Source organism: Melospiza melodia, chromosome 26 (genome assembly GCF_035770615.1).
Source record: "Melospiza melodia melodia isolate bMelMel2 chromosome 26, bMelMel2.pri, whole genome shotgun sequence".
In the NCBI taxonomy this organism is placed as follows: Eukaryota; Metazoa; Chordata; class Aves; order Passeriformes; family Passerellidae; genus Melospiza; species Melospiza melodia.
The window spans coordinates 5,970,773-5,995,331 of NC_086219.1; the positions used below are offsets into that span (position 1 = coordinate 5,970,773).

General features: G+C 56.3%; 2 protein-coding genes across 5 annotated transcripts in view; both read right to left on the reverse strand.

Moving 5' to 3' along the window:
- Window positions 1-905: 905 nt before the first annotated feature.
- On the reverse strand, window positions 906-4,352 carry CPLANE2 (ciliogenesis and planar polarity effector complex subunit 2). Of its 3 annotated transcripts, XM_063176801.1 has the most exons (6): window positions 4,310-4,352; window positions 3,141-3,278; window positions 2,918-3,070; window positions 2,151-2,275; window positions 1,917-2,056; window positions 906-1,211 (listed from the first exon to the last, which is right to left on the reverse strand). In XM_063176801.1, exons 2-6 carry the CDS (start codon window positions 3,241-3,243, stop codon window positions 1,004-1,006), a joined length of 729 nt encoding a protein of 242 aa, XP_063032871.1. In that variant the 5' UTR covers window positions 3,244-3,278; window positions 4,310-4,352; the 3' UTR covers window positions 906-1,003. The 3 variants fall into 3 exon arrangements, with proteins under 3 accessions (XP_063032871.1, XP_063032869.1, XP_063032870.1); XM_063176799.1 differs by lacking the exon at window positions 4,310-4,352 and having other exon boundaries at window positions 3,141-3,765; XM_063176800.1 differs by lacking the exons at window positions 2,918-3,070; window positions 4,310-4,352 and having other exon boundaries at window positions 3,141-3,765.
- Window positions 4,353-5,443: 1,091 nt separating this feature from the next.
- The window catches only part of FBXO42 (F-box protein 42), a 59,244-nt gene continuing 40,128 nt past the window's right edge, over window positions 5,444-24,559 (reverse strand). For both annotated transcript variants that reach the window (XM_063176839.1, XM_063176838.1), the window contains exons 5-10: window positions 11,835-11,988; window positions 10,794-10,904; window positions 10,443-10,539; window positions 9,304-9,360; window positions 8,455-8,571; window positions 5,444-8,324 (exon numbers count right to left, since the gene is read on the reverse strand). In XM_063176839.1, coding sequence (XP_063032909.1) covers window positions 7,248-8,324; window positions 8,455-8,571; window positions 9,304-9,360; window positions 10,443-10,539; window positions 10,794-10,904; window positions 11,835-11,988 — 1,613 coding nt within the window. In that variant the 3' untranslated portion in view covers window positions 5,444-7,247. The remainder of the gene's footprint in view (window positions 8,325-8,454; window positions 8,572-9,303; window positions 9,361-10,442; window positions 10,540-10,793; window positions 10,905-11,834; window positions 11,989-24,559) is intronic.

Here is a 24,559-nt window from a genome sequence, read left to right on the forward strand (position 1 = left end):
AGCACCCACAGCACCCCAATCCCTTCACTTCTAGCGCCACAAACCCCCCAGCACCCCAAAACACCTCAAATCCCACAGCACTCCAAATCCTGCACCCCTGTTCCCATAATCCCTCTGCAGCCTCATCCCCAAATACCCACAGAGCCCCAAAGCCCCAAGATCCACAGCACCCCAAACCTGCCAATAGGCCCAGCACCCCATTCCGTGATCCCACTGAACCCCAAATCCCCCAGGATCTGCAGCACCCCAAATCCTGCAAGCACCCCCATTCCATGATCCCACTGAACCCCAAATCCCCCAGGATCTGCAGCACCCCAAATCCTGCAAGCACCCCCATTCCATGATCCCATTGAAATTCAAATCCCCTAGGACCTTCTGCACCCCAAATCCTGCAGCACCCACCTCTTGATGATCCCATATCCCCCAGTACCCCCAAATCTTCATTACCCCAGCACCCCAAATCGTGCAGCACCCCCATTCCATTATCCCAATGAAATTCAAATCCCCTAGGACCTGCTGCACCCCAAATCCTGCAGCATTCACCTCTTGATGATCCCATTGCACCCCACATCCCCCAGTACCCCCAAATCTTCATTACCCCAGCACCCCAAATCGTGCAGCACCCCCATCCCCAGGATCCCAGTGCACCCCACATCTCCCAGCACCCCAAATCCTGCAAGCACCCCCATTCCATGATCCCATTGAAATTGAAATCCCCCAGGATCTGCAGCACCGCAAATCCTGCAAGCACCCCCATTCCATTATCCCAGTGAAATTCAAATCCCCTAGGACCTTCTGCACCCCAAATCCTGCAGCACCCACCTCTTGATGATCCCATATCCCCCAGTACCCCCAAATCTTCATTACCCCAGCACCCCAAATCCCCACCCCCCAAAACCGACAAGTCATGCCACCCATAATCTTTTTCATAGAAAATCATTGATTTTAACAAAAAACCACCTTTTTACCCCACCCACCCCCCAAACCCTTCCCAAGAGGGGGTTCAGGTGGGGGTGTCCCCCGTGTCCCCAGGGGTGACCCCGGCGGTCACTTGGTCGCGCCGCCAGAGCTGCTCCACCAGGGCGTCCAGGACGGGGCCGACCCGGGCCAGCCCCGCGGCGCCCCCGGCCCGCAGCACCCGCAGCCCCTGCGAGCCCTCCAAGGCCCGAACGTCGCCCTCGGTCACGGCCGTGTGCGGGGCCAGGTCGAATCTGGGGTGGGGAGGGGACACAGGGTCAAGGGAAACAGCAACGCCCCGGAAAATCCCCCGAGAAACACCTGAGGTTCGAGGGGAGTGTTGAATTCATCGGTGTAACCAGGTGGGAGCGTTCTCTGCCTGCCCAGGGACTGAGTGGTTTGGGATCTGGGGGTGCAAAGCTGACTGGGGGGGACACAGGGTCAGAAGAGACCCAGGAAATCCCCCCAAAACCTCCTGAAAATAAGTGGGGGTTGTTAACCAAAGAAACTCCCTAAAATGTCAATGGGAGTTGAGGGCACATAGGTGTAATGAGAGTTGCACGTTCTCAGCCTAACGAGGTATTGAGTGGTTTGGAATCTGGGGGTGCAATCTTGACTGAGAGGGGGATATAGGGTTAAGGGAGACACTAACATCCTGAAAAATCTCCTTTAGGGTGGCAAAACCCCCTAAAAATTAGCAGGAGCCGTGAACCCATTGGTGTAACCATTCTCAGCCTGCTGAGATACCAAATGCTGAGAAATCTGGGGGTGTGAACCCATTTTCGGGCAGCGGGGGCCAAGGAAGACCTAAAAAACCCCCAAAACCTCCTGAAAATCAGCAAGAGTCAGGAATCCATTGGGTGTGCCGTTCTCAGCCCCTGCCACGCCAAGCACTGAGAGCCCCAGGGGTGCAATCCCCCCGCCATGGGGTGACCTTTGGGGACCCCCCAAAAGGATACTTGGTGCCCACGACCACCCTGACGAGGTGACGGTCCCCGGGGCCCAGCACGCGGCCCATGAGCGCCGGCAGCTCCTCGAAGGACGCGCGGTCCGTGAAGGAGAACAGGAACAGGGCGGCGTCCGCCTCCTCCTTACAGGCCTGCAGGGCACGGGGACACCGCTCACCGCGGGGTCCCGGCGGTGTCCCCCGCCCCAAAACGCGTCCCCAGCCCCAAAATGCATCCCCCGCTCACGGGCAGCAGGTGCTCGAACTTCCTGAGCGCTCCGTCCCCGCAGTCCCAGAGGTGCAGCTGGAACAGGACAGGGCGGCCGCTGCCGCGGGGCTTGGCCGGCCAGAACAGCGTGGTGGCTTCGATGCCTGCGGGGACAGCGGGACTGTCACCCCCGGGCCATACACAGGGGCTTGTGGTGGCCGGGGTGGCCTCGAACCCTGCGGGGACAGCGGGACTGTCAGCCCCGGGACACCCCTGGGTTATACACAGCGTCTCATGGTGGCCGGGGATGCCTCTATGCCTGCGGGGACAGTGGGACTGTCACCCCCGAGACATCCCGACTCTACCCAGGGTCTTGTGGGAGCCAGGGTGGCCTCGAACCCTGCGGGGACAGCGGGACTGTCACCTCCGTGTCTCCCCCTGGCCGTACCCAGGGTCTCATGGTGGCCTCGATGCGTACAGGGACAGCGGGACTGTCACCCCCGGGACACCCTGGGCCGTACCCAGGGTCTCGTTGTGGCCTCGATGGCTGCGGGGACAGTGGGACTGTCACCCCTGGACCCCCCCATCCGTACCTAGGGTCTCGTGGTGGCCGGGGTGGCCTCAATCCCTACGGGGACAGTGGGACTGTCACCCCCGGACCCCCCCCCCGCCGTACCCAGGGTCTCGTTGTGGCCTCGATGCCTGTGGGGATTGTCACCCCCGGGACACCCTGGGCCGCACCCAGGGTCTCGCTGTGGCCTCTATGCCTGTGAGGATTGTCACCCCCGGGTCCCCCCCAGCCGTACCCAGGGTCTCGTGGTGGGTGGGGGGCACGAGGGTCCCCCCCAGCCAGGCCACCAGCGCTGTCTTGCCGACGCCGCTCCTGCCCGCCAGGAAGAGTTTGTAGGTGACCGTGGGCACCGCCAGCGCGGGCGGCAGCGCCGGGCGCTCCAGCAGACCTGGGGAGGGGCTCGGGGTCAGGCTGGGGGGGCTCAGAGCCCGGCTGGGGGGCGCAGGGGGGGCACGCACCGAACACTCTCCGCTGGTTCTTGTGCACGATGGAGTCCAGGTAGGGGCGGCCGGCGGGGGACAGGAGCCAGCCCGGCTCCAGCGCCCAGTCCTGCTCTGCCATGGGCCCCCAAACCTGGGGGACGGCGAAGAGCCCCCCTTCCCCCATGGGGTCACTGCATGTGCAGCTTTGGAGGCTCCTTCTGACCCCACCCCAAGGTCCAGGCACCCTTCCCAGGGCCCCTAAATCCTCCATCGGGCCCCTAAAACACCCCCCGTGTCCCAGCATCCTCCCCAAAACCACCCACGGGGTCCCTGACACTCGTCTGTGAGGTGCCTGCTCCCCTTCCATGGGGTCTGTGCTCTCCCTATGGAGTCCCTGACCCCTCTCTGGGGTCCTTGCACCCCCTACAGGGTCCCACCGCCTTCCCATGGCTTCCCTGCCCCTCTCCGGTTCCTGTGCCCCACTCTGGGGTCCCTGCACCCCTCAGTGTCCCACCATCCCCCCAGGGTGTCCCTCAAAGCTCCACACGGAGTCTCTGCTTCCCTCAGTGTCCCTCCACCCTCCCAAGGTGTCCCTCACAGCCCACACAGGGTCCCTGTCCCCCTCAGTGTCCCTCCATCCCCCCAGGGTGTCCCTCACAGCCCCACACGGAGTCTGCTTCCCTCAGTGTCCCTCCATCCCCCCAGGGTGTCCCTCACAGCCTCACAACCCCACACGGAGTCCCTGCTTCCCTCAGTGTCCCTCACACCCCACACGGAGTCCCTGCTTCCCTCAGTGTCCCACACACCCTCCCAAGGTGTCCCTCACACCCCACACGGGGTCCCTGCCCCCCTCAGTGTCCCTCCATCCTCCGAGGGTGTCCCTCACAGACCCATTCTGGGGTCCTTGTCCCCCTCAGTGTCCCTCACACCCCACACGGGGTCCCTGTCCCCCTCAGTGTCCCTCCACCCTCCCAAGGTGTCCCTCACATCCCACACGGGGTCCCTGCACTCCCCGAGGGGTTCCTGCCACTCCCGCGGGGTCTGTGCTGCCCCCAGCTGATCCCGTGCCCCCATAGCATTTAGGAGGGAGGGGACCCAGCCCCTGTCCCCTCCCCGGACCCGCTGCCCCCCAAATCCCCCCCCATCCTTGTCCCCCACACCAATTTTCCCGTGCGGTCCCTTTAAGACGCGGCGCCGCCGCTCACCTGAGGCAGCTTCCGCCTCGTCGTGACGTCACGAAAATAGGCGGGGCGCTACAGAGACCACGCCCAGGCACAGCTGCGCGTGCGCGGTGAGTTGGGGGCACACGTGGAGCGACCCCGGCCCTGCGGATTTTGGGGGGTCCCCATCCCCACTTACTGACACCGGAATGATTTGGGAGGTTCCCATCCCAGATTACTGACACTGCAAAGATCTGGGGGTCCCCATCCCAAGTTACTGACACCGGAATGATTTGGGGGTCCTCATTCCAAGTTACTGACACTGCAATGATTTGGGGGTCCCCATCCCCAGTTGCCAGCACTGCTGGGATTTGGGGTTCCCAACTGCCAGGGTTTCCAGGCTTTGGATCTCTCCCTCATCCCTAATCACTGACACTTGAAGCTTTGGGTTCCAGCATCTCCCCCACTGGCAGGACTTGGGGTCCCAATTTCCAGCCCCAGCAGGTTCTAGGATCCCCATCCGCATTTCCCATCTCCAACAGGTTGTGGGATCCCCAGTTCCCAACACTGGCAGGATTTGGGGTCCTTATCACCAATTTCCAGCCCCAACTGGCTTTGGGGTCCCATTTCCCAGAGCTGGGAGGCTTTGACATCCCCGGTTACCATCTCCAGCAGTTTTGGGATCCCCATTCCCAGTTTCCATCCCTAACAGGCTTTGGAAAGTGGGAATTCCAGTTCCAGTTCCCCATTCCCAGTGTGCACAGCCTTTGGGTCCCTGTCCCTAATTCCCAACCCTGGCAGGACCTGGGATCCACAATTTCCAGCACAGGCAGGACATGGGTTCCCCAGTTCCCAGCCCTGACAGGTTTTGGGGTCCCATCCTAAACTTGCATCCCAAACAAGGTTTGGGATCCCTGAATTCCCAGCTCAAACAGCCTCTGGGATCCCCAGTTTCCAACCTCAACAGGCTTTGGGGTCCCCAATTTCTGGCTCCAAGAAACTTCCCAAATTCTCTGTGTCCCCCTTTGCCTCCCTCCACTCCTCCAACATTCCCTGTACAAAGATTTCCCTTCTCCTACACAAAGACCCCAAATCCCCCCTTTCACCCCCAAACTTATGGCAGCACAGCACGAACTTCCCCTCCAAGTCACTCCCACCCCTCCCCAAAAGGACCAACCATCCGTTTCTTTTCCTTTTTATTTGTTAAACCACTAAAAATTCGTTGGGAAGGGGGGGAGGGACCCCCATGAACCCCCCCAAAATGTACACAAGATTTTAAATATCACCGGAATCGCTTCCCATTGCTGCTCTCGGCCCGGGAGTGACGGGGGGGACACCTGAGTCGCGGTGGGTGGGGGGACACCTCGCTCACAGCACCAGCAGCTCCCGTGGGACTCGGGGACAGGGACCTAAATCTGGGGTGAATCTCTCTGAAGGGCACAGAACATGCATCTCCTGACGGGGAACCCCGGGAGGGGAACCCTGGGAGTGGGGCAGGATGGAAAGTGGGAGAGCAGCCCTGGAGGGATGCTCTGCAGGGAGAAGGACATCAAGGCGCCATCCATCCCCGGCTTTGACTCTTTTTTTTGGGGATGGATGACAAAAAACATGCAAAGGGGACGTGGGGATCGATGGCGAAGCCTCGACCGCCTTCCCCACGGCCATCGCGTGGAGAAGGAAAATTCCAAAATTCCACAGCTCACCCGAGGTGCTCCTGAGGTCTGGGGATTTTTTGAGAGGAGGGAAAATTGTATTTTGCTTTCCCAAATCGTTCTGGGATGAATGGGAGAGGTGGGATTTGATGAGGGGTTTATTTACAGAGGTGGAAAACGCCGCGGGTGAAGCAAATCCCTCCCCGTCCCCACGCGGCTGGGATGGGATTTAAGGCTCCGACCGGCAGAAAGCTCAGTGGGGATGGAGAAGAAAAATTTTGGGAAGAAGGGACCACGTCATGGCGCTGCCGGCTTGGGGAGGGCTCCCTGGTTTGAGGGTGCTGGAGGTTGTTGACCAAAACCTGGCAGAATCCGCCCCGTTTCCCCCCCTTGGAGGGGACAGGGAAGGAGGGCTTGTCCCAGAAGGACGCACAGGTTCAATCCCTTCGGATTTGGATTTAATCTTTGCGGAAGGAGGCACGTGCAAAGATGAGGTGAAGTTACTGCATCGAGGCTGCCCTCACATTTACCAGGATCTGTCCTTTTCCCTGGAAAACCCACCCTGCTCCCGGGCTCCAAGGGGCTGCTTCGGCCTTGAACGGGTTTGGGCCGTTCAATGAAATGAAACCTTAAAGTCTAGAAGGGAATTGGCAGCCAAATATCTCTGTTTTGGGGGAATAACAGGATTTTCAGAGTATTTCTGCTGGTCAGAGGGGATCAGGGCTGATCCCCAAGCCTGATCCAGCAGGGCAGGGAGAGGAGGGATGCTAACAATCAAGATTTTTGGCATTTTGACACAAAAAAAATGTCCTTTCCTCCTTCTTTTGGTTCTGCCTGGAGGACAGAGACGAGAGTGGCAGGTGAGAGGCAAAATAAAAAGGCATCGTGTTTGTGTCGAGCAAAGGTTGGCAGCACTGGGAGGTTCCCAGAGGGATATTGCTGTTTTCCTGACGGAGTTGAGCATGGAATTAATCAAGCTAACAGCCTCCTGCCTGCTGCAATTTAGGTTATTCCTATAAAACCACTTCTACTCACAACCCACGAGGAATTTCGGAGAGACCGAGACTCACAAACACTTAAGAGAATAAACCCAGGAAGATCCTGGCTGCAGCAGAGGAATTCCCTGGCTGCTCTCCCCGAATCCTCGGGTCCTTCCCCGCCTGTAAACACGACTGGGGTCTTACTGGGAACTGCCGGGGCAGTGCTGGAGCGTTTGCTTGGACTTTTATTGGTTTCCTGCTCCCTAATTCACAGTTTGAACGCCTGCGTGTCGGGAAGGGGCTGGGGAAGGAGGAGGAGCCGCAGGGATGGAAGGACGGGCGGCGGCCGCATTATCTCTTTGCTCGCACAAAGTACAAGGCATTTGTTTTGGGGTAATATTTGACGTTTTGTTTCTTGTCCATCAGGCCACCGAATATGATCAGCTCCCCTCGGCCTTGCACCACCGTGTGTAAACTGGTCTCGGGCGGCCCCACCACGGAGCTGCTGTTGAACACTTTCCACTTGACTCGTCCCTGCTCCTTGGTGTCCTTAATGTCCAGCACGTACATCTGCATGGGCTTGCAGTTCATGCTCTGGTACAGCGGCTTGCCCACGTTCAGCGACTGCGGCGGGTGGTGCCCGAGGCGCCGGGCGATGGGGGGCAGCGAGTGCCCCTCGCCCTGGGTGCTGCTGGGCCGCACGGAGCCCGGCTCGGCGCCCGGCGAGCCCGGGGACGAGGCCAGGGGAGGGCTGAGCGCGGCCGAGGCCGAGGCGGCTTTGGAGGAGAGGGCTTTGACGGCCTCGAGGCTGCGGCGGAGCGCGCCGGGGGACACGGCCCCGGGCAGGGTGGCGTGGGGCGGCGTGTGGATGCCGTTGGTGTGCTCCGGGGGGTTCCGCGTGCCCGCTGTCCTGCCCTCCGCGCCGTCCAGCTGGCACAGGAGGGACGTGGGCTTCTGCTCCCAGCCCAGCTCCACGGAGGCCAGGCGCAGATCCCTCTGCTCCGGCAGCGAGCCCCGGCGCGGCGCCAGGGCCGGCCCCACCTTGAGGTCGAATCCCTCGGCGGCCGAGGGGGTGCTGGGGGACAGGGCCTGCACGGGGCTGTCCAGGGAGGCCCCGCCGGGCGGCGCCGCTCCGGGTGACACCGTGCCGCCGTTGAGCACCGGGGAGCTGTCCCCTCTGGCCGGGGACAGGCTGCCCTCCCGCGAGCCCGACGGCGTCTGCCTGCGGGGACGGAGGGTGCCCCAGCGGCCGTTGACGCAGGGAGCCTCGTCCGTGCTCCTGACGGGGGACTGGGAGCGGAATTCCCGCGTCTCGGGCACCAGGGCGGGCGGCGTGGCGCTGATGGGGGACGGGCGGGAGTTGAGGCTGGGGCTCAGCGGGGCTCTCCCGCTGGGAGCTTGGCTGAAGACCACGACGCACTGCCCCACCTGTGGGAGAGCAGGGAACAGACATCAGGAGGAGCCTTGGTGCTGGGGAGAAGAGGTTACGGAGCATTTTGGGCAGGGAATAAAGAGGGAGGGGTGTGTGTGAGGGAGCAGGGACCCCCTGTGTCCGTACCCTGCAGGCAGGATGGCACCACAGCTCTGGGGCTCCGTGGTCCTCGTTCTCCACCTTGAGCGGCTGCCACGTCCAGGGGTTGGCCTGCATGTGCAGCAACCAGGCGTCTTTGAACAGCTGGGGAGGGAAGGGTCACACATTCAGGAGTCTGGGCTGGAATTCAGGAGTCTAGGCTGAGATTCAGAAGCCCTGGCTGAGTTTTAGGAGCCCGGGTTGAGTTTTAGGTTCCCAGGCTGAGATTCAGGAGCCCAGGCTGAGATTCAGGAGCCCAGGCTGATATTTAGGAGCCCAGGCTGAGATTCAGGAGCCCAGGCTGAGATTCAGGAGCCCAGGCTGAGCTTTAGGAGCCCTGGCTGAATTTTAGGATCCCAGGCTGATATTTAGGATTCCAGGCTGAGATTCAGGATCCCAGGCTGAGATTCAGAAGCCCAGGCTGAGTTTTAGCCCAGTTTGCTGCTGGGCTCAGCCCATCAGGGCCATGGTGGGAGTGGTGCTTTGCTGCTGCAGACAGAAGATGCTGACCTAGAGCAGGAGCTAATCACCCATGAGTGACTACACCCCGCTATGGCCATGGATAAATCCCTTCATTGCCATCTGCTATCCCAGTACAAAGTCAGGGCTCATCCTGACGAGCCTCAGTGAACCCAGGGAGCTGCTCAGAGAGCGCCTGGGGTGATTTTTATTAATTAAAGCAGCTCCAGCAACAGCTGAACAGCTTCTCTGGAAAATCTACCAGGTGGGTGTCCAGACTTGAGGAATAAAATGCCACCAACATGCAGAGTCCCCCCGTCCCAAATGCAGCCCCAGGTGCCAGGGGGATGGTGATGTCCCTGCTCCCCAGGTACTCACTGCATTGGGACCCCCGCAGCCTCCCAGAATCAAAATGGTCTCGTTGTCTATCACGATCTGCAGGGGACAAAAGAGAGTTTCAGCCTGGGAAGGATTTTTGGCCAGGCCTCCAAGGGCAGACAGAGGCAGGTTCTCACTGCATGGGCGTTGCTGGGGTCTGTGTGCCCCAGGATGAGGAATGGAGCTGGTTTTGCCTGGGACAGAGCGGGATGCAGGGCTCATCCCACCCCTTGTCCCAAACCAGTTCCTCTCTCCAAGGACAGCAATCACCCTTCCCAAAGCTCCAGGGCCCTGACACCCCTGTGCAAAGGAGGGGAGGGTGGAAGGATTGTTTGGGAGGGCAGGTGTGGCAGCAGTGTCCGATCAGTGCTGCTGCTGGGTGAGGGATCCCCGTGGGCTCCATTCCCAGGGCATGGAAGGAACATTCCAGCACGAGCCATCCGAGCCCTGCTGGGACCAGCCCCACTCTGGGGATCACTGAGATGGGGACAGCTGCCTCAGGCCAGGTGAAAGCCATGAGCTCCCTGCCCCAGCAGGTGCTGCTGGAGCTGAGCTTGGAGCAGGAGCAATCCCATGATCAGGAGAGAGGAGCAATCACAAGGGCCTGGAGCCAAACCAGGCTGTGCTGCCTCTCCACTGATCCCCATGAATGGATCCCCATGGGCTCCATTCCCAGGGCATGGAAGGAACATTCCAGCACGAGCCATCCGAGCCCTGCTGGGACCAGCCCCACTCTGGGGATCACTGAGATGGGGACAGCTGCCTCAGGCCAGGTGACAGCCACAGCCATGAGCTCCCTGCCCCAGCAGGTGCTGCTGGAGCTGAGCTTGGAGCAGGAGCAATCCTGAGTCAATCCCAGGATCAGGAGAGCAGAGCAGTCACAAGGGCCTGGAGCCAAACCAGGCTGTGCTGCCTCTCCACTGATCTGAGGTGCCACATAGGGCACGAGTGGGGTACAGCAGGGATGTGTTCATTACAGCTCTGAGTCACTGGGGGACAGGGCCTGGCGGGCAAGGGCCCCACAGATAACCTGGGAGGGAATGAATGAATGGATGAATGGATGAATGGATGAATTAATTAATTAATGAAGCCGTGGAGGGGGAGCGAGGCTGTGCCTGCTTCCCTCTGGCTCAGCTCACCTGGGACTGGCCCCCGCGCGGGTGAGGGCTGGGCCCTGAGATGCTGGGCTTGGACCAAGCCCACTGCTCCAGATCCAGCACCCACACGTCGTTGCTCCTGCAGGGATGAGACAACACGGGCTGAGGATACAACCAGGGATGTGGAACTCGGGTTCAGGGCTGGGTTTTATGGCAGAATTGGGATTTTTGCAGGTTGGTGCTTGGGATTTGCTGTGAGAGGTGAAGGGTGTGCTAAGGCAGCAGGCAGACCCCAAAATCCTGCAGAAAATTCCTCAAGGGTGACCCCAAGACCATCTCAACCCCCTCATGGCTCACATGGGTTATTGTCAGCCACCCTGCCCCCAAACTTACATCTGTCGGGATCCAAGGGAGCCCCCAAAAACGATCATTTTGTCCTCGATGACACAGGAGGAGTGTCCTGCCATGGGAGGGGGGCCGTGGGTGGTCATGATGCAGTTCCACCTGGGAACAGAGGCAAGAACACATGCCCCAGTGAAGGAAAATGTTGGATGAAAGGCCAAACAAAAAATCCCAAAGGCCTGCGAAGTCCTCAAGAACATGTAATGGAGGAAAACCACATGGAAAACCTCCAAAAATCCAAATAGCAACTCAACTAATTAGAAATCCCAATGTGCTAAACATTTTTAAGGCATGACCAAGTCTCATGGCCAACTTGGGAACATCTCCCCTTCCAATTAAGTTTGCCTCAAATTCTTTCCAAGAGAATTGGAAATCTTAATTACAGAGTTGTAATGACACTGCCCAAAGTGCTCTGGATAATTGATACTTTGGAGGATGAAAAGTTCTCAGCACAAGAGGAGCAGGAACCTTCTCTTTGATACAGCATTTCCCTTCTCACACACACCATCAGTGAGAAAGCTGAGTCTAAAATCAGCCAAATGATGTTTAAAGGGAAAAGGAAAATTGCTGCCAGCTCCATGGACACTGCTGGATGCTCCAGTCCCGGAGCTGTAAAGGCAGAGGTTGAAATGATGCAGAAATCTGATTTATCACATCTCCCCGAGGGAGCTGAGTTTTGGATCATCACTGAAAACAAGACCTCCAGCACTTCAGGCTTATCTCAGAAACACCTCAGTGCTCCCAGCCAAAGTGATAAGGCACTTAAAACACCCAGGCTTCCCACCTGGATGGGGATGCTCAGGAAGCCTGGAATATTTAGGTACAAGTCCAGAACCATATGGAAGCAACAGCACCCACGAGCTGCTTGGCAGCACCCTGTCCTCAGCTCTGCTGTGCTTGTGTGGCTTTTTTTTTTTATTTCAGAAAGAGCATTAGAGACACACCTGGGAAACCAGGACCACGCACAGCTTCCCAGGCATTCCTCCAGCTGCATTCCAGAGCCATTTCTCCAGGATCAAAGCCTGCTCTTACCAGTTTTTGGAGGGGGAGTACGTGTGGATCTCATCGAAGAACCTCTCGGGCTGGTGCAGGGGGTAAGGGCTCGGCCTGGTCCACCCCCCAAAAAGCACCAACAAGTCCTTGTAGACCACCAGCGTGGCCCCAGCCTTGGGAGAGGGGTAGGAACCTGGCAGGGAGGGAGGAGAAGTTAGGAAAACCATGTTTGAACACAAGCCCCTAACTCTGCATCATTTCTTCAGTGCCACAACGTGGAGACCCCACCTTTCTGAAAAAATGAAAATAACAGAAAAGAAAAAAAAAAAGAAAGAAAAAAAGGCAAAATTAGAGCTGGGAGCCTGGGAAGAAAACTCCTGCCAATTTGTGTCATGGTAATTAGTAGGAGCCTGAAAGCACATCTCAAACACAGCAAAACATCTGTCACTCACTGGCAGGAAATTGCCGGTTTTCCAGCGATCCCTCCAAATTATTGCTTTAGCACCGAATAAAAGCAATAATTACCTCCAGATACCTCCTAAGTCTCTCCCTGAGGAGGGAGGGAGAAGGGAGACAATTCCAAGGCACCCCGAGTGGCTTGTGCAGATGTGTGGGGTGCTCACAAGTGGCAGCACTCACTGAACCCCAGGTTTGAGAGGAAGCCCTGAACTGTGCATGAAGTCATTCCTCGAGTCTGCAGGATGCAGTGCTGCTCTAAAAATCGTGGAAAACCTTTTTGTGCTGCCTGTTTGAGGTTCAAAGGGCTCTGCAGGGACCAGGGGCCTCCTGAGCAGGACCTGCACAAGGACAAGGTGACCTCTTGGGCTTGGTGCTGTTGGGATTTGCTGTGCTCAGATGGTTCCATGGATCCTGAGGGCTTTCCTGAGCTCACCTCTCACCTACTGCTGCTCCTGTGGCCCCCGGCCACCACATCCCTGAGAAACTGTGCCTGCTCAATCCCTGGAAGTGTCCAAGGCCAGGCTGGATGGGACTTGGAGCAACCTGGTCCAGTAGAAAGTGTCCCTGTCCATGGCAGAGGGTGGAATGGGATGAGCTTTAAGGTCCCTTCCAACCCAAACCATTCTGAGATTCTGTGATTCCTGTGGAAGATGTCCCTGTCCATGGAAGGAGGGTGGAATGAGATGAGCTTTAAGCTCCTCCCAACCCAAACCACTCTGGGATTTTATGGTTCTTAACCCGCTCAGAGCAGGAGCAGCTTCAGTGCAAGAAACCTGTTGGCAAGAGCAACTATCAAAGGATTCGATTCCTTTGAATTTACGTTGGGAAATCAGAAACTGCAAAAGCCCAGTCCCTGCCTGGCCCTGGAGCCAGAGCTGCTGTGTCTGTGTCAGCACCCTGCTGATGTGTGAGGTGCTGAGCTGCTTCCCAGAACAGCTAAAGCCTCTGCAGGGCCTGACTCTGAGCATCCTCCTTCCCATGGTGGTCACCAGCACCTGGCACATTGCTCCAGCTCCACAGCCACCCCTGGCAGTTCATCCCCAGCCTAGAACATTGCTCCAGCTCCACAGCCAGCCCTGGCAGTTCATCCCCAGCCTAGAACATTGCTCCAGCTCCACAGCCACCCCTGGCAGTTCATCCCCAGCCTAGAACACTGCTCCAGTTCCACAGCCAGCCCTGGCAGTCCATCCCCAGCCCAGCACTGCCCCAGCTCCACAGCCAGCCCTGGCAGTTCATCCCCAGCCCAGAACACTGCTCCAGCTCCACAGCCACCCTGGCAGTTCATCCTGGCATCCCCCTCCCAGCACTGCCCCAGCTCCACAGCCACCCTGGCAGTTCATCCTGGCATCCCCAGCCCAGCACTGCCCCAGCTCCACAGCCACCCTGGCAGTCCATCCCCATCCCAGCACTGCTCCAGCTCCACAGCCACCCTGGCAGTCCATCCTGGCATCCCCCTCCCAGCACTGCCCCAGCTCCACAGACACCCTGGCAGTTCATCCCCAGCCTAGAACATTGCTCCAGCTCCACAGCCACCCTGGCAGTCCATCCTGGCATCCCCCTCCCAGCACTGCCCCAGCTCCACAGACACCCTGGCAGTTCATCCCCAGCCTAGAACATTGCTCCAGCTCCACAGCCACCCTGGCAGTCCATCCTGGCATCCCCAGCCCAGCCCCACAGCTCCAAGCCCATGAGCAGAGCAGCTCAAGGGCACGGCTCACACGTGGCCACCTCTCTGAACCAGCCAATGCTCCCACCTGGCCCCCGTCCCCTCCCCTGTCCCAGCAGGACTCAGAGACACAATTTTAGCAGGGAATGACACCCAGAACAGACTATTTTTAAAAGAAACCAGAGCAGCTATTTAAGGATGTTGCAGCTGAGGGAAGCAATTCTGTTGTGATGGGTTCCAGGTGCTGCGAGGGAAGAGCAGAAAGCAGCCCCTGGCCTGATGCAGAGATGGCCACGGTGTCCCTGAGCCCTTCCCTAGGGACAGAGAGTTCTGCTGCCCTCAGCCTCATGGAGATGAGGGAAAAATGGGAATAAAGCTCTGCAGAAGCATTTAATGCAAGGTAATGCGTGGCCAGAGCTGTAGCAAGGTCTCTGTGAGGACGAGATGCCAGTGAGGGTCACATTTGGTTACTCCTTGTTTTCCTGGCTCATTCCATGTGTGCAATTCATTAACCCACACCAGCAGGTTTCCAGCCTAAATAATTCCCTGGCAGTGCAGAAAGTTTTTCTCCTAAGCCTGGCACCACAATAAAACATTTGTACCAGAACTTGTGAATCCCAGCCAGGTGACATCGCCAGGGATGCCACAAGGTGCTGGGGTTAAATTGGGTTGTTTTTAAACCAAAAGGGGCAGCTGGAGTCATTCCAGGATGGAAAATCATTGGCACCTTGCTCAGAAAGGTCTGGGATGGAGCAGTGAGGAAAGTCACCCTCCCACTGCTGTAACCTGAAGGTCAACCCCGGCCTGAGCCAAGGAGACAATTCCCAAGTGAGTCAGTGCCGTGCAAACAGCCCAGGGCAGAGGCCAGCCCCGGTTTTTCAGGAAGCTTTGCTGTTATTGGACATTGTACGGATGTAAATGAGCTGAGAGTTTCATTCTGCAATGCAGGAAAACTCTGCATTTTACAAGCCAAAGAAGTGCTGGCCTCTCAAAGCCTCTTCCAACAGCAAAACTGGGGTATCTGTGGATGCTCTCCACAAATGAGATGCACCACAAGCATCTCCAGGATCTTGTGCTGGAGCAGGAATGTGTGGAAATCTGGAGAATGAATGCTGTTTATCCCTAAAGCAGGGGAGAGCTGCTGGGTCCTCAGGAAGGGCAGGAACATCCCGAGGGAGCTGCTGGAAGGGGAAGGCAGCGGCGCTCTGTGAGCTCAGGCCTCAGGCATGCGGAGCAGCCCGGCCAGAGGGACATCAAAGGGACCGAGGACCTGCTCAAAGTCCAGCCCTCTGAGGATGTGGGAGGTGGGAGCGGCCCTTCAAAGACTCCCAGGAACACAGGGGACTCTCTGGGATAGCACACGGGCTGAGGAGCCATCAGAACTTCATTAATGAACTGCACTGGGACCCACCAGTCACAGCGGGGAACTGTTGTGATCCTGAGCTCCCCACCCCAGGAACACCACCCAGGCCAGAATACAGCTTATCCCTCCATAACACCATCCAGGTTAGTCCTCTATAACATCATCCAGGTTATCCCTCCATAACACCATCCAGCCCAACATCCAGGTTATCCTTCCCTAACACCACCCAGCCCAAAATACAGCTTATTCCTCCATAACACCATCCAGGTTATCCCTCCACAACACCATCCAGCCCAACAATCAGGTTATCCTTCCATAACATCACCCAGCCCAAACATCCAGGTTATCCCTCTACAACACCACCCAGGTTATCCCTCCATAACACCATCCAGCCCAAAATCCAGGTTATTCCTCCATAACACCATCCAGGTTATCCTTCCACAACATTACCCAGCCCAACATCCAGGTTATCCCTCCATAACACCATCCAGGTTATCAGCCCCTAACACCATCCAGGTTATTCCTCCATAACATCATCCAGGTTATCCCTGCATGACACCATCCAGCCCTCCCAACATCCAGGTTACCCCTCCATAACACCACCCCCAGCCCAAAATCCAGGTTATCCCTCCATAACACCATGCAGGTCTATCCTTCCATAACATCATCCAGGTTATTCCTCCATAACACCACCCAGCCCAACATCCAAGTTATCCTTCCATAACATCACCCAGCTCATCAACCAGGTTATCCCTCCATAACACCACCCAGCCCAAACATCCAGGTTATTCCTCCATAACACCATCCAGGTTATTCCTCCATAACACCATCCAGATTACCCCTCCATAACATCATCCAGGTTATTCCTCCATAACACCATCCAGGTTATCAGCCCCTAACACCATCCAGGTTATCCCTCCATAACACCACCCAGCCCAATATTCAGGTTATCCCTCCACATCACCATCTAGGCTATCCCTCCATAACACCATCTAGATTACCCCTCCATAACACCAGCCAGCCCAAAATCCACGCTATCCCTCCATAACACCAGCCCAACATCCAGGTTATCCATGCTGGGGATAAAGGCTGGAGCAGGCTGAGGGTGCAGCACAGCTCACTCCTAAGCACAGCAGGCTCCATCCCTGCACAGCTGACGCTGTTCTTTTGGCTGGGATGAGGAGCTAAAAGCTGGGCTGAGCTATTTTTTTCCCAGCTGATGGATTTTCCTGGCTCGCAAAGCCAAAAAACCAACCAACCAAAGATCTCTGGCTTCCAGAGATGTTTGGAAAAGAAATGCCAGCCTCTGATTGCTCCCGACACGAGCTCTGGGTGTTTTATCTGTGTTGGATCTGTCCTTATAAGCAGTTTTTCAAGCCCAGTTATCCAGCCCTCTAAAGCCACTGGAGCCGCACACGCGGAGATTAACGGGAACAAAGGAAAAGCCTGGCTTGAAGGGCACGTGGGACACAGAGTGCCAGACCAGCCCTTTACCTCTGGAAGGAGAGCCCTGAGAGACTCCAAAAACCAGCTGGAGTGGGGAACAGCAATGCTCACCCCGTGGTTATCTGCTGGGATTGCCCAGGTGGAAGGACGGGCTCAGGTCCATCGATGGGGTTTGGGGAATGTTCCACAGGAGGGGCTGGAGCAGGTCTGCACTGACCCAGGGGGCAGAGAACACATCAAAGAGTTGTGCCAAGGGGATTGGTACTGAGGAGCTTTAATTCTGGAAAAGGATGGGATGGGAGCTGCAGCCAGGAGCTGTTTTTGCTGGATCTGGTGAATCCTGCAAGGAGCTGACATTGTGGCTGATCAGGTTTCCATGGAACACCTGGATAACCAAAGCCATGTGTCCCATGTCAAAGCTGGGAAATTAAAGGGAGCTGCTCCAGCACCCCGTGGATTTCAAGGTGCAAAGGAATTCGAGCTCCCAGGTTCAAAAGCCACCTGCAATCTGCACTCCAGAGGTACAGGGAACCATCCCTGGGAAGGGCTTGGTGCTGTCCTTTTTACAGGAATCCTGGAATGGTTTGGGTTGGAAGGGACCTTAAAGCTCACCCCATGGGCAGGGACACCTTCCACTATTCCAGGGCGCTCCCAGCCCTGTCCAGCCTGGCCTTGGACACTTCTTCCCAAGGCAGGATGGTGGTGCCTGTTTTGCACTCTGAGTTGTCCCAAACTGGATCCAGCCCTGCCCACCATGAGTTTTGTGTTTCCATGCTCAGGCAGCAGCAGAGCCACATCCAGAGGCTGGTTTTTAGTCTGGCCAGACCTGGATTTTCAAATCCCAGTTTCCAGCCTGGAACCCTCATCCACCCCACCTGAGGGATGGCCCTGACTACATCCCATCCCACAGAGTTCCATCCCAAACCTGTATGATAGCGTGAAATCCCCAAATCTTTCCCCTTCAACCGGAAGCAAAACCAGAGAAGGAAAAAACAATAAATCCCTCTGCTTCCCAGGCCAGCAGGGATTTTTTCCACAGCAGTCAGCAGATTCCCTGCCAGGTTTCCCAAAGGGAAGAGGAAAAGCTGGTGAGCAGCAGTCCAGAGGCCAGAAGAGAATGAGCATCCCAGCAACCCCAGCACTAGCACTGGATTTGGGAGATGCCAGAGGAGCACTCCCATGGGAAGAGCAGACATCCCTGCTGCACACCCACTCATTCCCAAAGTCAAACCCAACTCTGAGCACTCTGCTCAGCTGCCTCTGATCCAGCATTTGACATTCACCTGTTTTTAATTCCAAAACAGAGCACTGGGATTACGAACATGTTCTAGACTAGTTCTGACCAGGCCTGCCTAAACCTTAGAGCCTCTAAAAGCCACAGAAGTATCATCTTCTCTTACCAAAACCACAGGCAATTTAGTGTTCCCTTCCAGAAAAACCCCAAATTCCATGCTGGGAAGCAGACAGGAATTCAGCCTTGCAGGAGTCTTAAGGAAAAACCAAACAAATCTCTGCTGATTTGCCTCCTCAGCAGAGAGACAAAACCTCTGCAGACACAAATAACCTCTTGGGAAGGAACTGAGGGAATATCCTGAGTTTATCTGCAACCTCTTGGGAAGGAACTGGGGGAATATCCTGAGTTTATCTGCAATTTTGGGGGGCAGATCAGCGACCCCCTGATGCTGACATGCAGCCAGAATTCTCAGTGTGGGATTTCCACCCTGCAGAGACTCAGGACTGTGGTACAAGCCCAGTCAAACCCCGGCATGGAAGCCAAGTTTGGTTTCTTGCAATCTCTGGGAGGTGCAGGCAGAGGCCCCGGGGAGGATCAGTCACCTCCACGCTGTTGCAAGGTGCCCGTGGGTATTTTTTTAACCCCGGCACTCCGAGGTGCTGCCGCTCTGATAAATCCACGAACAAGGAGAGGCAGTGCCCTCTGAACCCCGTGCAACTGGATTTACTGAGTCACTCTGTGCTAATGCCTGGCAAAAATGTCCTCATGCAGCATTGAGCAAACAATGGCGAGATAACCGCGCCAGAACGCCGCGGGCTCGGCCTCTTATCTCCCAACAGCCCCGGACGGGATCGCCGCAATTCCTGCCGCAATTCCTGCAGCTGCACTGCGGGAGAGGCTTCACTGGGATACACCCTGCCCCTCTCCCAGGCAGCAGTGCCCCGAGGTGCTGGGAGCTCTGAGGAGTGAGGTCACCCTCAGCAACCGTCCTTTGGGAAAGGCAGATTTGGGAAAGGCAGCCATCCTTTGGGAAAGGCAACTGTCCTTTGGGAAAGGAGGATTTGGGAAAGGCAGCTGTCCTTTGGGAAAGGCAGCCATCCTTTGGGAAAGGCAACTGTCCTTTGGGAAAGGAGGATTTGGGAAAGTCAGCCATCCTTTGGGAAAGGCAGCAGTCCTTTGGGAAAGGCAGCCATCCTTTGGGAAAGGCAGATTTGGGAAAGGCAGCCATCCTTTGGGAAAGGCAGCAGTCCTTTGGGAGAGGCAGATTTGAGAAAGGCAGATTTGGGAAAGGCAACTCTCCTTTGGGAAAGGAGAATTTGGGAAAGGCAACTGTCCTTTGGGAAAGGAGGATTTGGGAAGGGCAACCGTCCTTTGGGAAAGGCAAAAGTCCTTCGGGAAAGGAGGATTTGGGAAAGGTGGATTTGGGAAAGGTGGATTTGGGAAAGGCAGCCATCCTTTGGGAGAGGAGGATTTGGGAAAGGAAACCTTCCTTTGGGAAAGGCAGATTTGGGAAAGGCCATTGTCCTTTGAGAAAAGTGGATTTGGGAAAGGCAGCCGTCCTTTGGGAAAGGCAAATTTGGGAAAGGCAGCCATCCTTTGGGAAAGGAGGATTTGGGAAAGGCAGCCGTCCATTGGAAAAGGCAGATTTGGGAAAGGCAACTGTCCTTTGGCAAAGGAGGATTTGGGAAAGGCAGATTTGGGAAAGGCAGCCATCCTTTGGGAAAGGAGGATTTGGGAAAGGCAGCCATCCTTTGGGAAAGGCAGATTTGGCCCTGCACAGGAGCTGCTCTTGCAAAAGCCTCTGTTCCCTCTCCCCGTGGGTGGAATCCCCAGCATCCACCTCGCCCTGCTTCCACGCTGGTGGTTTTGTTCCCCCTGAAGCGAGGCTGCCCTGCAGACTCCTCCAGTGATTTCACAGCCTGACACCTCCCCAGACCAGCCCCTGTGCAACTGAAGGGCTCAGCGCTCCCAGAAAGGGCTGAGCAGCTCCTGCAGCCCATGTTCCTGGAGCTGGGGCTCCCCAGCCCCAGGAGGGGGTTCCTGCAGGGCAGGGGGAGGTCGGGGTGGGACATGGGGCCGTGTCCAGCCCTGCTGAGCTCCGCGCTTTCCGCTCCCGGCTCGTTTCCCGCAGCGCGAGGGAGGCGCCCCAGCCTCGGAGAATCCCAAAATGACTGGTGTTCCAGGAAATGGCTGCTGTGTAATTTGGTGAGGTTACAGCTACCACGGGGCTCCAAACCTCAACTATCCTCTAAAGAGCACCCTGTAGGCACAGCCAGAGGATTACAGGATGATTTGGGATGGAAGGGACCTTAAAGCTCGTCCCATTCCACCCCTTGCCATGGGCAGGGACACCTCCCACTGGACCAGGTTGCTCTAAGCCCTGTCCAGCCTGGCCTTGGACATTTTTTGGGACTGGGAATCCACAACCCTTTTGGATGCAGTCAGAGGCAGGAAGTGCAAAAAGCCTGGGAAGAGCCAGGGCTTTGCTGCTCCCAGTATTTGCTATAAGGACAACAGTTATTCACTGAAACCCCAGCATCTTCCCAGCACAGCAAAGGAAATTCAGTGCACCTCTTTGCACTCCCCTCCTCCCTTGCTGTCTCCCCCTTCACTCCCGTTTTCAACCCATTGGTTCCTAAACTTTGCTCCCTCCATGCCAGGGAAGCATTTTTCTCCTTCATTCCAGTAATTCCAGCCCTGAACACCAAACTCCCTGAATATTTCATGGCAGGAACCAAAATCCACCTTTGGACAGCAGTCAAGCAGGAATGAGGTCTCTGCTGTTCCAGGTGCCTGCCCCATTCTCTGTGAGTTTTACAGCAGATGCTTTGGGGAAAGATTAAAATCAGACACAGAGCACCGGGATGCTTGGGGAAGTGTGGATTACACTGCCCCGGGAATGCTGCCTGCCCAATCCCGAGGATTACACACCTAATCCTGGTGGACTGAGTCCTCAAGGCAAAGGCTGGGCTGCCTGGGAAGGAGCTCTTGCCGATAGATGTCAGCACAGCCTGCCCGAATTTCCCGGCAGGATCCTTCCCTCCCAGCTGACAGCACAGCCGTGGGATAGCGGGGTTTATCCCGCTGACCCCACAAGGGACAGGGAGGGACCTGCCCCGGAGGCAAGGCCTGTCAGAGACCCGGGAAAGCGGAATAACTGGGTGTGAAACCATCAGGGAATTTGTGTCCAGGGAAACCGTCACCCCTGGGTGCCTCCCACGCCTCGGGAAGGAGGGATCGGCTCCCTCTGAGGTGCAACACATTCATGAGATGTGAGACACCACCAGTGTCAACAACCCCGTGTGCGGCTCCGGGCTTTTGAGCCTTTTTCCTGAAAAGGAAATAAACTGGAGATGCTTTGTCTGAGCCACAGTTTGCAAATTCCTCGGCTCTAACCAAACTCGGACAAGCAAGAAATTAAATTCTCTGCAGGGCTGGCAAATCAAACGTCAGGAAAAAGGGCAAAAAAATCCTGATAGAAAAAAAAGCCCTCTTGGAAAATCCAGCCTAACTTCTGCCTAAGTTAAAGGGATGACAGTCCTGCACTTTGGGATCATTAAAACACAAATTGTTCTCCTAGTGCTGGCTTTCCAAGGTGGAGGAGGGAGTACCAGGTACTAGTAGTAGTAGTAGTAGTAGGAGGAGGAGGAGGAGTAGTAGTACCTGGTACTACTACTAGGAGGGATTCCTGCTCAATCCTGGAAATGTCCAAGGCCAGGCTGGACAAGGCTTGAAGCACCCTGGGATAGCAGAAGGTGTCCTTGACAGTAGAACGAGGTGAGAGCCCAAATTTGTACTGAGGGAAAAGAGAAGCCATAGGAACTGAGGGAAGAGGGAATCCAGAGGAACTGAGGGAAGAGGGAATCCAGATCCTCACTCCAGCACCCCCTTCCCTTCGAGCTGCTCCTCTCAGAGCCTGCTCAGCCCTTCCCTCTGCTCCCTCCCCACAGGACTCTGCCACGTCAGGCTGAGCTGTCCGGGCAGGGCAGGAGGGCATCCTCGGGCTGAGGGATCATTCCCTGAGGGAGAGCCACAGCCGGACCTTCCTCCCTGCCCTGCTGACCCGACAGCCCAGCCCTGCTCCGAGGAGCCCATTTCCCACAGCAGGGAAAGCTTTCCCCCACGGATAAAACCCGGCTGAACTTCCAAGTCCTGCGGTGCATGGAGAGCAGGGAATGGGAGAAGTGCTTTGGGCTGCTGGGGTAAAACCCCTGTGCCAGCCCCGACTGAGCCAGCCCTGCTCCTGGGCACATCCCCACCTCCATGAGGACATTCCCACCTCCCTGGGCACATTCCCACCTCCATGAGGACATTCCCACCTCCATGAGGACATTCCCACCTCCATGAGGACATCCCCACCTCCATGAGGACATTCCCACCTCCATGAGGACATTCCCACCTCCCTGGGCACATCCCCACCTCCATGAGGACATTCCCACCTCCATGAGGACATTCCCACCTCCCTAGGCACATTCCCGCCTCCCTGGGCACATTCCCACCTCCATGAGGACATTCCCACCTCCCTGGGCTGGTAATCCATGGCTCCTTCACAGCCATTCCCGGCTGCCTCGGGCACCGCATTCCTGGAGGCCCAGGCTCACCTCAGTGGGATTGCTGAGCTGCCTCTGCCCCCTCCCCGCGCCTCGGTGACCTTGGCGGATACCGGGAGCGCTGGAAAAGCCGTGGGAACGCGGCATTGATAAGGATAAGGCGCTGCCAGCTGGAGGGAGGGGCAGGATGCAGCCAGGTAGGGTCGGGGGAAGGGAGGGAGGAATGTGAGAATCCCACATTTCAGATGTGGGATTTGGGAGCGGGAGGCACAGCGATGTTTTCCCCTGGAGGTGATGGGTGATCCTCACCCATTCCTCATCCCACTGACCGGGCGCCGCAGACAACTTTTACGGAAAATCTTTTCTTTAGGATTTTTCTTCCTGAGAAGCTGAGAGGCCTCAAGAACAAAATATAAACGTTGATTATCTGCTGCTGTGGAATGCAACATGTGGATCTGTGACTGGTCTCATAGAGTTGTTTCTAGTTAATGGCCAATCACAGTAGGCTGGCTCAGACTCTCTGTCCGAGACAGAAGCCTTTGTTATCATTCTTTTCTATTCTTAGCCAGCCTTCTGATGAAACCTTTTCTTCTATTCTTTTAGCATAGTTTTAATGTAATATATATAATAAAACAATAAATCAAGCCTTCTGAAACATGGAGTCAACATTCTCATCTCATCCCTCATCCAAGAACCCCTGTGAACACCGTCACAGGTGGGCTCTCCAAGCCTTGGTTTGCAGGGAGCAGATCCCAGACAGGGAGGGATCCCAGGCAGGGATCTTTTGGCTTTTCCTGCCTGGTTCAGGGATGGCCCCCGTGGGATCAATCCCTGCAAACAGCTCACCACAAGCTCAGTTTGCAGCTGTGGGATCAATCCCTGCTCACCACTCGCTCAGTTTGCCCGTGGGTTTTGTACCCGCGGTCCCTGGGATGCTCCGTGCCAGGCACGGCAGGGTGGCCATCCAAGGATGGATGCCACTGGAATGTGGTTTGCATCCAGACAACAAAAACCTTGCAGAGGTTAAACACAGCCAGCAATGGCACGAGCTGGAGGAGGACAGAGCCTGGCAAATCAAAGGGAGGGGAGGTGTGTGCTGTAAACCTAAACCATGGATTAATCTCCTGGAAACCCAAATAGGTGGCAGCTGACACAGAAAAAAAAAAAACACCAACAAAACCCTTCACTTGATTTGGGTTGATTTTTCATCTCTTGCCTTTGAGATATTTCATATTGAACGCCACAAATTCCATTAGAGACATTCTGCAAAACCAGCCAGGCAAAGAGAGGAACAAATGAACATCAGATGGATCCAGAGGCTGGGAACAGCCCTGCTCCCACCCCAGAGCTGCCAGTCCACCCTCTGCAAGGGCAGGAATGAAGCCCAAACTCTACATTCAGGGATGCTGCTGGACAGTTTGTTTGTCAAAGGCTTGGCAGGAGTGGTCACTCACCTCCTTGTAAAAGTGGGAGTCCAAAAAAGCAGGAAAACAATCAATATGTTTAAACTGGAGAAAGCAATTCCAAGCAATCTGTGCTGGGACAGCCTCTGCCCCAAAGGGCAGGGGACAGAGCTTGGAAAGACCTGGTTCTGCTCCAGAAGGGCAGAAACGAGGGGTGGGATGAGGAAGAAATGAGGGGTGGGATGAGGAAGAAATGAGGGGTGTGATCAGGAGGAAGCTGGGTGTATGAAAAGGAAGAAATCAGGGGCAGAATAAGGAAGCTGCAGGCTCACAGGATTAAAGCTGAGCTTCCAAAAGTGCCAAATCACTCTGAGTTTGAGGGCTCCAAGAGCCTTTGGGGGGTGGTGGGAAAGCCATGGATTTTTGGAGGATAACACAAAATGTTTCAGCTCTGCAGAGGCAGGAATGGGCCCTACTGCCACCAAACTCAAAGGGCAATGAGGAGAAAACCACCCAGATGAGGAAAAGAGCTGGAAAAAGCTTTTCTCTCTTCCAGGCTCACCCAGACTGCTCAGAGCACGAGGGATTTCCATCCAGCCCATTAACCTGCTCCACTTTGGAGGCTCAGGCACTCAGCCATAAT